At 38.1% G+C, this 12,479-nt stretch overlaps 2 protein-coding genes across 2 annotated transcripts in view; both read left to right on the plus strand.

Annotated features, from left to right (window-relative positions):
• The first annotated feature begins 507 nt into the window (after window positions 1-507).
• LOC149037345 (uncharacterized) lies at window positions 508-2,019 on the plus strand. The gene has a single exon (XM_089186474.1). It carries the CDS (start codon window positions 611-613, stop codon window positions 1,910-1,912), a length of 1,302 nt encoding a protein of 433 aa, XP_089042600.1. The 5' UTR covers window positions 508-610; the 3' UTR covers window positions 1,913-2,019.
• Window positions 2,020-8,138: 6,119 nt separating this feature from the next.
• The window catches only part of LOC149037346 (angiopoietin-related protein 7-like), a 5,067-nt gene continuing 726 nt past the window's right edge, over window positions 8,139-12,479 (plus strand). The window contains exons 1-4 of the mRNA XM_089188022.1: window positions 8,139-8,250; window positions 10,965-11,120; window positions 11,242-11,622; window positions 12,171-12,479. The exon at window positions 12,171-12,479 is cut by the window's right edge and continues 726 nt beyond it. Of these exons, the coding sequence (XP_089044148.1) occupies window positions 8,226-8,250; window positions 10,965-11,120; window positions 11,242-11,622; window positions 12,171-12,479 (871 nt within the window). The 5' untranslated portion in view covers window positions 8,139-8,225. The remainder of the gene's footprint in view (window positions 8,251-10,964; window positions 11,121-11,241; window positions 11,623-12,170) is intronic.

Here is a 12,479-nt window from a genome sequence, read left to right on the forward strand (position 1 = left end):
ACGTAATAATCTAACCAAACGTGAGAGAGCAGCTTTGTTTAGACTAAGCAACAACACGGATATAATCATCAAGCCCGCAGATAAAGGCGGAGCTACGGTCATCATGAATGCAAAGGACTATGTAAAGGAGGCTAAACGCCAACTAGACAATGAAGAATATTACAAGAGAGTAGGAAGAGATCTCACTCTTGAACACGAACAGCTCATAAACCAGTGCTTAGATACACTTATGGACGACGGAGAATTAGAAGAAGAAGTAGCTAAACTCTTAAGACCAGCACAATCAAGGACTCCTATATTCTATATGCTCCCCAAAATACACAAAGTTAACAATCCAGGTAGACCAGTAGTATCCTCCGTGAACAGCCACACGGAGAAGCTATCAGTTTATGTGGACGAATTTTTGAGACCTATAGCAGAAAAGCTACCGTCATACATACAAGATACCACACACTTCATTAAGCGAATACGGAGTTTGGGCAAGTTACCCGAAAAGTGTTGCTTAGCAACTCTGGACGTATCAAGCCTATATACGAATATAGACACAGACGAAGGACTCACTATTGTGGAGGAAGAGCTAGGCAAAACGAACCAGAACAAGCCATCACCGATGACATTATCGTGTCTCCTCGAGAAGGTTCTTAAGCTTAACAACTTTACCTTTGGCAATGAACACTACATTCAAATCAAAGGAACAGCCATGGGAACCAGAGTCGCTCCCAACTTTGCAAACGTATACATGGGTAGACTTGAAGAAAGATTCGTGTACCAAACAGAGTGGATGGACCATATCATACTCTGGGTACGCTTTATAGATGATATATTTCTTATCTGGAAAAGTGATAAAGACTCTTTGATTAATTTCATAAATTACCTTAACAGTGTAGCACCCTCAATCAAGTTTACACACGAAATCTCTGCACATTCAGTGAATTTCCTTGATACGACCGTTCTAAAGGACGATCAAGGCAACATCAGTACAGATGTTTATCAGAAACCAACTGATACTCATCCATACCTCCATTGGACATCAGCACATCCACCTCATCTGAAACGGAGCATCCCATACAGTCAAGCCTTGAGGTTGAGGCGAATATGCTCTTCAACAGACACATTGAAGAAACGAATCCTGGAATATTCGGATTTCTTTGTAGCGTGTGGTTATGCACAACGCAAAGTTCTCCACGAAATGCAGAAAGTGCTAACATTGACTCAAGAGGAATGTTTACAGACCAAAGAACGTGAACCAACAGATCGAATTCCTCTGGTTACTACATTCAACCCCCATACCACATTTGTTGCAGAAATTGCTAAACGAAATTGGAACTTTCTCAAATCAAAAGAAAGATTATCATTCATCTTCAACAAGCCACCTTTAGTAGCCTACCGACGACCGAAAAGTCTACGAGACAGACTTGTTCGTTCAAGATTTGTAAATGAAACACCTCAGAACTTGATACCAAAGGGATGTAGAGCATGTGAAAGAACGAAGTGTAGTTGGTGTAAAAAGATCAACCAGACCACAACTTTCACCAGTCCCAATAACAACAAGACCTATACCATATTTCATACAGTGGACTGCCAATCATCATGGATCATTTACATAATCGAGTGCAACATTTGCAAACTTCAATACATTGGCAAAAGCGAAACTGCATTTAACCTACGGTTAAACAATCACAGAAACCATATTAAAAAGAGAGTGAGTAGCTGCGAACTCACGGAACACTTTTTACATAACAAACGAACTCACGACTTTAACAATAATGTTACCATAACCATTATAGAGCAAATCCGAAAAGATCATTTAGAGACTGACAAAAAGAAAGAAGTCCTTAGAGAAAGAGAGATTTTTTGGCAGAGAACATTAAACTCCTTTCAGCCATATGGACTAAACAAAAGAACTGGATAAAGCTTTTACGCGAAAACCTTTATAAAGTTTTTGGTACATAAATTGTTTATAACATACGTTATAAAGGTTTTAAAACTGTTAACCAATTAGAAACACTAATTGTTTACGAGAGATTTTACTCAGCATTTAATTAAGCAACATGCACTGTAGTACGTCACACAATTAACTAATTACGACTCTGTAACAATTGCATGTTAAGGCCCCTGAGGAAGGCAAATGCCGAAACGCGTCGGGTCTTGAATAAAGCGTTGAAAACGGAAGCACATTCTCCATTGTGCAAATTATATATATATATATATATAACTGCATATATATATATATATATATATATATATATGTATTCCATACCGACACCAAAAACAAAGATATTTGGCTCTGGTCCCAGTGAGACCAAATCCCCTTACTGGTGGTTTCTCCTTTTTGCACGTAAGATGAGTTGACGGACAGTGAATAGTTTTAGAATTAATTTTTAACCTTTTTCAGTTACATGCGACCATCTTTTGCCAGTGGCCAGCCCTAACAATAATTTTTTTTAATTGTGCATGTGTTTTCCTCAAATGACTAACTGACTGCGTCATTAAAAAACGACCAGAGATTCGTTTACATCATTCAATTCACTCGTACGATAGTGAGAAAAAACTGTCATTCAAAATACTTAACAATCTGTAAATTATTTAAACAGCGTGTCTTCACCTATCCGCCATTAAACAAATGCCGTGAGCTCTTTAGTGATCTCTTTGGCTTTAAAGATATGTCCTCCGTTGATTTTTTTCAAAGAAACCTTATGCCTTTTTTACTCGATTATAAATCAGCTTTGATAAAGCGAAAGTGGATATCTTGTGGATATCAATAGACTGAAAAACGTAAACTACAAGGAAGATGAGATAAAAATACAACAATTTTGTAGATCCTCTCTTGAGCAGGTACTTTTGCTAGGGGGAAGTTTATCCGTGAAGTCAGTCCGAGGAAATCGAATTATGTTGATTGTCGACCAATTAATATGGTAATATGCCATTTTGTGCTAGAAGCCCTGTTTGCGCTTATTTTCAGTTGCAGTAAAAGTAAAAGATCCCACGAAAGCTGTTCAAGCTGCCCAAGACACCTCGTTCTTCTTGTTTATAACGATTCTTTAGGTTTTATATTTAATGGCCAAGGATGTTTCTGTTTGTTGTGCGAAGCTACAATAATGGCTCGAAATTTTGCTCCCCACATTCCTTTGATACCTATCTCCTTAAAAATGCATCGATTCTGAGGCAAACAAAGAATGCAATAGTCTATCTCACATTAGGGTCTAACTAAAAGCCGAATACGAAAGAAATAGATGCTTAAGTTGTTTCCACCGAGTGTGGACAAAGCTCAGGCATAATTCTAACTTGTTAGGGAGATATTGTCAAAAACTAAACGTAGCCGTCCACCGTGCCATTGACTCGACATTGGCAAGCCATTTCCAGGGGAGCTAACTTGAAACTAAACCTTTGTAAAAGGAGGTCATTCTATGTACTACGAAAATGTTTACGTTTGAAAAAGTAAGCATTAGTTCTAAGCTCCCCTTTTTACCTAAGTTTATATGCATCAGATGTTACATACCTATTCCTCGGCGATTGCCACCCATTGTAAATCCTCGAAAAACTATTTGCTAACAACCAGTTAGCAAATAGACTAATAAAACCTCAACCTCAAAGTACTGTTAAGTGCACTTTCCTCTCCAATTTGATTGCTTTTCTGTCTCCTGTGTGCTCCCTGCAAGAAATGTCAAAGTTTGTGCATAATGCCGGTCTTTTAAATATTCGTTAAAAGAAAAAGAAATTACCAAACAAATATTCTTGTCCTACTTGTGGCTTAAGACTTCCGCAGTTATTTAAGACTGACTAATTTCGCGGAAAATGCTCTATGACGTGCTATGACCATCCTATCCTTTTGGTTGGTCTTGCACAGAGTTCGTGGAAACTGGCACGGAATCTGTCATGGTTTATGATTGAGGCGTCGTCTCGTGTAGTCTCTGTTCAGAGCGGCAAAACAAGGTTATAATAGATATTTCCTGATGTTAAATATCATAAATGATATTCTGACCAGCGAATGAAATGCTAATTAAGAAATGATTCTTGCAGAACAGAACTCGACGGAATTCAAACTCAGTACTAAGATCCAAGCTAAGAAGCCGGATGTTGGGAGAGACCAGCGTGATAAGTCAGTGGCCCAATCATGACAGATTTCCTTCGTCAGTTGCACGAATAATGTCATGCAACATATTGATAAATTTTCCGTTCTAGTACATTACGTTATTGCGGTAAACACGAGCGATACACACTCTCTGAACAAATCTCATTTGTTTTCCTGCAATTCTGGACTAAAAACTCTTGAATGCAGGTAATTTGCAAATAACAAACGCCGGAAACCTTGTTATCCCTCTGCTCGCCTTACGTCAAACGTAAATAGCATCCAGGGGAAGAGTTTTAAACTCTGAAAAGAAGTTTTGAGTGTAAGACGCCGACAAGCTTATCGTAGACGACGGCAAAAGAAACAAACCAAACCATCGGATTGTACTGTTTTGATTCAAAGCTGGATGTTTAATTACTTTTAAACTTGGATTTTGAAAATCAAGCTATTTTGACCACTCTGGCCGTTTTTAAAAGTCTTTTATTGGCAGTTATCTCGTCCGAAGAGGTCAAATTTACTTCTTGAAAGGTCTCCGTAGATGTAAATTTCTGCTTTAAATCATATCAAGCGAGACTTTTGACGCCAGTTCAATTATCATTGTTGCAAATCTATCAAAACATGTTATATTTCAATTTATCAAAACGAGAAAGCGCCTTCACAGTTGGCTTTCTCTCCCAGTGAGATAGATAAAACCAGTTACTCTTGATTAATATTAAATCAAAAGATTTAAACTGGATAACAAAAATTAATCCTTTTTTACTAAGCTTGTTTGGTCAAGATGGCTAGATATTAGCTTAGGTTTTGTTGTTTCTGTTTTTTTATTACGTTTTTATGGACTATAGGTATTACGTTTTTATGGTCAAGATGGCTAGATATTAGCTTGGGCTTTGTTGTTGCTGTTGCTGTTGCTGTTTTTTTTATTACGTTTTTATGGACTATCATTAACATTTTTGCGTTTTTATAGACCATCATGAACATCATGACTGTAGCAACCGATTAAGCGATCAATGCATTCCACATGAATGCCTTTGTAGGTCTTTTTACAATGCCCGAGTCGTCAGTAAAGCGATCCACGTATTTGAGAAAGGATTTCTAGGATCGCCATTGGGTAAACATTGCGAGTTACCGCAAGGAAATAGACGGCGAGAGGCTGTTTCGAAGTCCAGAGAGATAATGTATGTTTTACCACCCCTCCCCCCCCCCACCCATTTTTTCCGAAATGGATTAAGGCAATATCTGTACGAGAGTAAAGTGTGACCCCGAAAAATTCAAAGTGAGAAATGATACTGCCGGTTCCTGCTGAACACAGTTTCCACACAATAATATACTTATGTTTGCACTGCGGTGAAGAGATGAAATTAAGAGGTACTCGCAGCTAGGAACACTACTGAAACGAGTAGTTGAAAATAGGACCTGAAAAAAAAAATTGGACTCAACACATTGACTAGCTCCCAGTTGGCTTGTTAGCTTAATTGGTAGAGCGCTGCACCGGTATCGCAGAGGTCGTGGCTGCAAATCCTGTACGGGCCTGAATTTTTTTCAGGTCCTATTTTCAACTACTCAGTGTTCCTAGCTGCGAGGATCTCTTAGTTTCATTTCTTCCCCACGGTTCAAATATATGAATTTCATATATCTAAAATCATCACACTCGCTTGGTTTGCACACGCACTGAATTTGACTTGACAGAATAGATGAGTAACAGTGTAGAGAGGAACTATGGCCCAATGTCGAGTAGAAGTTGGCGCAGTAGAATCTACACTAGAACTGAACTAACCGGGAAACCCCTCGTAAATGTATCTGATCAAAGAACACGCACGCCAAGCCTGCTCTCATGAAAATGTCTGATCAAAGAACACGCAAGCCAAACCTGGCGACAATAACAATTTCCTATAACGGAAATAGCAGCAGAAGACTGGTTAACCACGGCAGATTGAATTAGAAAGTAAGGCCGTGTATGAAAGTGACAATAACTTGATAACATCTACGGTATAGTAAGTTCTTGCGACAACTGAGTTGATATCACGCTACAAAACCAACAGTATAAGTATATCTTCATTTTGATAACTTTTTTTTTTGAGAAAAACTGAATTTAAAGATGAGTTTTTACAGGTATATCTTTTTTCAGAAGTCAGTGTAATTCAAGTAAGATACAGTGAACAGTAGACCACCAACTAAGCAACATTGGCAAATGATCTCTTTAGTATTTTCCAATTGTTGCTTGACCGTGATTCTCACGGCCTTTCCAGAGCAAAAGAGGTGACTGAGACTTTTTCATAAAATTTTCCTTAGATTTTCAAGGAATTCTCTTCAGTGTTGGTGCGTAATTGCCTCAGGCAAGGATTTGGTGGCCATTAAGCAACGAGGAGATAATAGAAAGTTTAAAAAATGATAAGTATATTATTGTGCGGAAACCGGTAGTATCATTTCTCACTTTGAATTTTTCGGGGTCACACTTTACTCTCGTACAGATATTGCCTTAATCCATCTCGGAAAAAGCGGGTGGGGGGGAGGGGTGGTAAAACATGTATTATCTCTCTGGACTTCGAAACAGCCTCTCGCCGTCTATTTCCTTGCGGTAACTCACAATGTTTACCCAATGGCGATCCTAGAAATCCTTTCTCAAATACGTGGATCGCTTTACTGACGACTCGTGCATTGTAAAAAGACCTATGACCTATTCATATGGAATGCATTGATCTCTTGATCGGTTGCCACAGTCACGATGTTCATGATGGTCTATAAAAACGCAAAAATGTTTATGAAAGTCCATAAAAACGCTATAAAAAACAGCAACAGCAACAGCAACAGCAATAACAAAACCCAAGCTAATATCTAGCCATCTTGACCGAACAAGCTTAGTAAAGAAGGATTAATTTTTGTTATCAAGTATAAATCTTTGGATTTAATATTAATCGAGAGAAACTGGTTTTATCTATTTCCGCTGGGAGAAAAGCCAACTGTGAAGGCGCTTTCTCGTTTTGACAAATTAGAATATAACCTGTTTTCATAGATTTGCAACAATGATAATTGAACCGGCGTCAAAAGTCTCGCTTGATATGATTTAAAGCAGAAATTTACATCTACTTTTACGGAGACCTAAGAAGTCAATTTAACCTCTTCGGACGAGATAAATGCCAATAAAAGACTTTTAAAAACGGCCAGAGTGGTCAAAATAGCTTGATTTTCAAAATCCAAGTTTAAAAGTAATTAAACATCCAGCTTTGAATCAAAACAGTACAATCCGATGGTTTGGTTTGTTTCTTTTGCCGTCGTCTACGATAAGCTTGTCGGCGTCTTACACTCAAAACTTCCTTTCAGAGTTTAAAACTCTTCCCCTGGATGCTATTTACGTTTGACGTGAGGCGAGCAGAGGGATAACAAGGTTTCCGGCATTTGTTATTTGCAAATTTCCTGCATTCAAGAGTTGCAGGAAAACAAATGAGATTTGTTCAGAGAGTGTGTATCGCTCGTGTTTACCGCAATAACGTAATGTAGTAGAAGGGAAAATTTATCAATATGTTGCATGACATTATTCGTGCAAATGACGAAGGAAATCTGTCATGTTTGGGCCACTGACTTATCACACTGGTCTCTCCCAACATCTGGCTTCTTAGCTTGGATCTTAGTACCGAGTTTGAATTCCGTCGAGTTCTGTTCTGCAAGAATCATTTCTTAATTAGCCTTTCATTCGCTGGTCAGAATATCATTTATGATCAGGAAATATCTATTATAACCTTGTTTAGCCGCTCTGAACAGAGACTACAAGAGACGACGCCTCAATCATTAACCATGACAGATTCCGTGCCAGTTTCCACGAACTCTGTGCAAGACCAACCAAAAGGATAGGATGGTCATAGCACGAATTAACACGAGCATTTTCCGCCAAATTAGTAAGTCTTAAATAACTTCGGAAGTCTAAAGTCCCACGTAGAACTAAAAATAAAGGATATTTGTTTGGTAATTTGTTTTTTCTTTTAACAAATATTTAAAAGACCGGCATTATGCACAAACTTTGACATTTCTTGCAGGGAGCACACAGGAGACAGAAAAGCAATCAAATTGGAGAGGAAAGTGCACTTAACAGTACTTTGAGGTTGAGGTTTTATTAGTCTATTTGCTAACTGGTTGTTAGCAAATAGTTTTTCGAGGATTTACAATGGGTGGCAATCGCCGAGGAATAGGTATGTAACATCTGATGCATATAAACTTAGGTAAAAAGGGGAGCTTAGAACTAATGCTTACTTTTTCAAACGTAAACATTTTCGTAGTACATAGAATGACCTCCTTTTATGAAGGTTTAGTTTCAAGTTGGATGCCCTGGAAATGGCTTGCCAATGTCGAGTCAATGGTACGGTGGACGGCTACGTTTAGTTTTTGACAATATCTCCCTAACAAGTTAGAATTATGCCTGAGCTTTTGGCTGATTTATCGTCGTTCGTGCCAAAATTCGTCTTTTCCAAGAATTCAAAACGAATTTGTCCATACTCGGTGGAAACAACTTAAACATCTATTTCTTTCGTATTCGGCTCTTAGATAGACCCTAATGTGAGATAGACTATTGCATTCTTTGTTTGCCTCAGAATCGATGCATTTTTAAGGAGATAGGTATCAAAGGAATATGGGGAGCAAAGTTTCGAGGCACTCTTGTTGCTACGCACAACAAACCGAAACATCCTTGGGCATTAAGTAAAAAACCTAAAGAATCGTTATAAACAAGAAGAACGAAGTGTCTTGGGCAGTTTGAACAGCTTTCGTGGGATCTTTTACTTTTAGTGCAACTGAAAATAAGCACAAACAGGGCTCTTAGCACAAAATGGCATTTTTATGAGTAGGGGATATACTATATTAATTGGTCGACAATCAACATAATTCGATTCCCTCGGACTGACTCCACGGATGAACTGCCCCCTAGCCAAAGTACCTGCTCAAAAGGGAATCTACAAAATTGTTGTATTTTTATCTTGTTTTCCTAGTAGTTTAAGTTTTTCAGTCTATTGATATCCTCAAGATATTCGCTCTCGCTTTATCAAAGCTGATTTATAATCGAGTAAAAAAGGCATAAGGTTTCTTTGAAAAAAATCAACGGAGGACATCTCTTTAAAGCCGAAGAGATCACTAAAGGGCTTACGGCATTTGCTTAATGGCGGATACGTGAAGACACGCTGTTTAAGTAATTTACAGATTGTTAAGTGTCTTGAATGACAGTTTTACCTCACTATCTTACGAGTTAATTGAATGATGTAAACGAATCTCTGGTCGTTTTTTGATGACGCAGTCAGTTAGTCTTTTGAGGAAAACACACAATTAAAAAAAATTTGTTGTTAGGGCTGGTCACTGGCAAAAGATGGTTACATGTAACAGAACAAGGTTAAAAATTAATTCTAAAACTTTTCACTGTTCGTCAACTCGTCTTACGTGCAAAAAGGAGAAACCAGCAGTAAGGGGATTTGGTCTCACTGGGACCAGAGCCAAATATCTTTGTTTTTGGTGTCGGTATGGAATACATATATACATATATATATATATATAATTTGCACAATGGAGAATGTGCTTCCGTTTTCAACGCTTTATTAAAGACCCGACGCGTTTCGGCATTTGCCTTCCTCAGGGGCCTTAACATGCAATTGTTACAGAGTCGTAATTGGTTAATTGTGTGACGTAGTACAGTGCATGTTGCTTAATTAAATGCTGAGTAAAATCTCTCGTAAACAATTAGTGTTTCTAATTGGTTAACAGTTTTAAAACCTTTATAACGTATGTTATAAACAATTTATGTACCTAAAACTTTATAAAGGTTTTCGCGTAAAAGCTTTATCCAGTTCTTTTGTTTAGTCCATATGGCTGAAAGGAGTTTAATGTTCTTTGCCAAAAAATCTCTCTTTCTCTAAGAACTTCTTTCTTTTTGTCAGTCTCTAAATGATCTTTTCGGATTTGCTCTATAATGGTTATGGTAACATTATTGTTAAAGTCGTGAGTTCGTTTGTTATGTAAAAAGTGTTCCGTGAGTTCGCAGCTACTCACTCCCTTTTTAATATGGTTTCTGTGATTGTTTAACCGTAGGTTAAATGCAGTTTCGCTTTTACCAATGTATTGAAGTTTGCAAATGTTGCACTCGATTATGTAAATGATCCATGACGATTGGCAGTCCACTGTATGAAATATGGTATAGGTCTTGTTGTTATTGGGACTGGTGAAAGTTGTGGTCTGGTTGATCTTTTTACACCAACTACACTTCGTTCTTTCACATGCTCTACATCCCTTTGGTATCAAGTTCTGAGGTGTTTCATTTACAAATCTTGAACGAACAAGTCTGTCTCGTAGACTTTTCGGTCGTCGGTAAGCTACTAAAGGTGGCTTGTTGATTTATCTTCATCTGCCTTTATTTACCTTCTTCTAACTTTATCTAACTTCAAATGAATTAACCCTCAACCTCCTTCATTTACTTTCATCTCCTAAATATACCATCATTTACCTTCATTGGCCCTATTCTACCTTCAAGCACCTTCGTCTACTTTCATTTTCCTAAATGTACAAGACTTTGCATTTATTTAACTTTATCTACCATCATCTACCCTTATCTACCCTAATTTCCGTTCACTTACCTTATTCTCCCCTCATCTACCGTCATTCACCTTCAACCATCTTCATCTCCCTTTTTCTATCATCTTTTACCTTCATCTTCTATCATCCATGAAAAACTTTTCAAGAAAGTGCAGTTTTTGACAGTTATCCTTTAAAACGCCAAAAACCACCTTTCTGACCATCTAAATTTCAACAATTTCTGGGGAGCATGCTATCTATTTACCCCTCTATTTATTCAGCGAATATTAATCCAACCCCCTTTACTAATCCTCGATCGACGCTAAGCAGTGAACTCACATCATCTATCCTTCAGGTTCTGCTCTACTTTTTCTGGCTCTCTCTGTGACTTATCAAATTCTACCATCAACGCGGGCATTCCCAATAGATTGCCAAAAGAACACTGCAGTCTGTTTAGAAAAAATAACGAAGGACGTCACTCAAGTTCAGGAGAACAAAACATTGGCGAAATGTAAGCACGATTCTTCTTCGTTCATGTGTGTTACTACCTTTATTAAAATCTATTAATTTATATTTTTATTATTATTTTTCAAGAGAATACAAACTGTTATTCCCTTGTATTTTATCAACAGCTAAGAACTGTGTTGAGCTCTACTATTCCGGTCAAAGGATCAGCGGTGTTTACACAATCGACCCAGATGGCTCAGGTGCCTTTAATGTCTATTGTGACCAAACTACTTCCGGTGGGGGATGGACAGTCTTTCAGAAGAGAATGGATGGCTCCGTTGATTTTAACCGCACCTGGAATAACTACAAATATGGCTTCGGTAACTTGCTCGGTGAATTTTGGCTCGGACTGGACAAGATAAACCGTCTGACACAAAACAAAACAAAGAACATGCTTCGAATAGATCTGGGGGTAACTACGCGCCAAACTGTTCACGCTGATTATGAATGGTTTGGGATTGGGAATGCGACGGCTGACTACCGCCTGTACATTAGCAATATGACAAGTAAGTAAGCCGTCTTTTTAAACATTCATCGTTCGATTTTTATGTGTTACTTCCCTATCGACGTCTACCGCCCCATTCACACCAAAGCTTAAGAGCTGTTTTGCTAAAACCATTTAAAATGTGTTTCTTCAGAGAGGCTGCTTAAACTGATGTATGTCCATTTTAAACTTAGCAAATTTAGCAAATTAACAAGTTAGTGACAACTTGAATCCTATGAAAAATTGGTTTTTAATTCAATCCCTTCTCCCTGCAAAGAATGGTTCGTTCTGGTGTATACCCGTTTGACTGTGTTTTGCTGTTAATTCTGCCCATACCAAGTTGAGTTCGCGCTCCTCCTTGGATAGTTTTCTTAAGCTGCTTGAGATAGAAAATTCATTGACCTCGGCTTAAGCAAAATCATAAAATTTGAGTATTTTCTTATTTTGCCAGGTGTTTTTGTATTTGGATATCTGCCCTACTTCGTCGATTCGTAGCTATCGAGTTTGAGGTGTTATCATGATCCTAATATTATGGAATTTTGGTATTTATTATTATTATAATTTTTTAAGCAGATTCAACTGTTTCTTTTGACTCCCTCAATCCTCACAAAGATCTCATTTTTGGTACCTGGGATAGAGATCCTGCCCATTGTGCTCAAAAAAGAGGCGGAGGCTGGTGGTATGGCAACAGTAGTGCTTGTGCTGTTTGGTCGAATCTCAACGGAATTTATCCGCATTGTCGAAAGGAAACCTGGGCCGATATTCATTGGGGAAAATTAGATCCAAACAGTCCCGCGGGTAGCGCCCCCACATCAACTGAAATGAAAATTAGACCAGTGGATCTTTTTAAAAATTTTCTGGCGGTAAAGTGTTCATGTA

The sequence above is a fragment of the Pocillopora damicornis genome, chromosome 11 (assembly GCF_964200805.1).
Source record: "Pocillopora damicornis chromosome 11, jaPocDami1.2, whole genome shotgun sequence".
NCBI lineage: Eukaryota > Metazoa > Cnidaria > Anthozoa > Scleractinia > Pocilloporidae > Pocillopora > Pocillopora damicornis.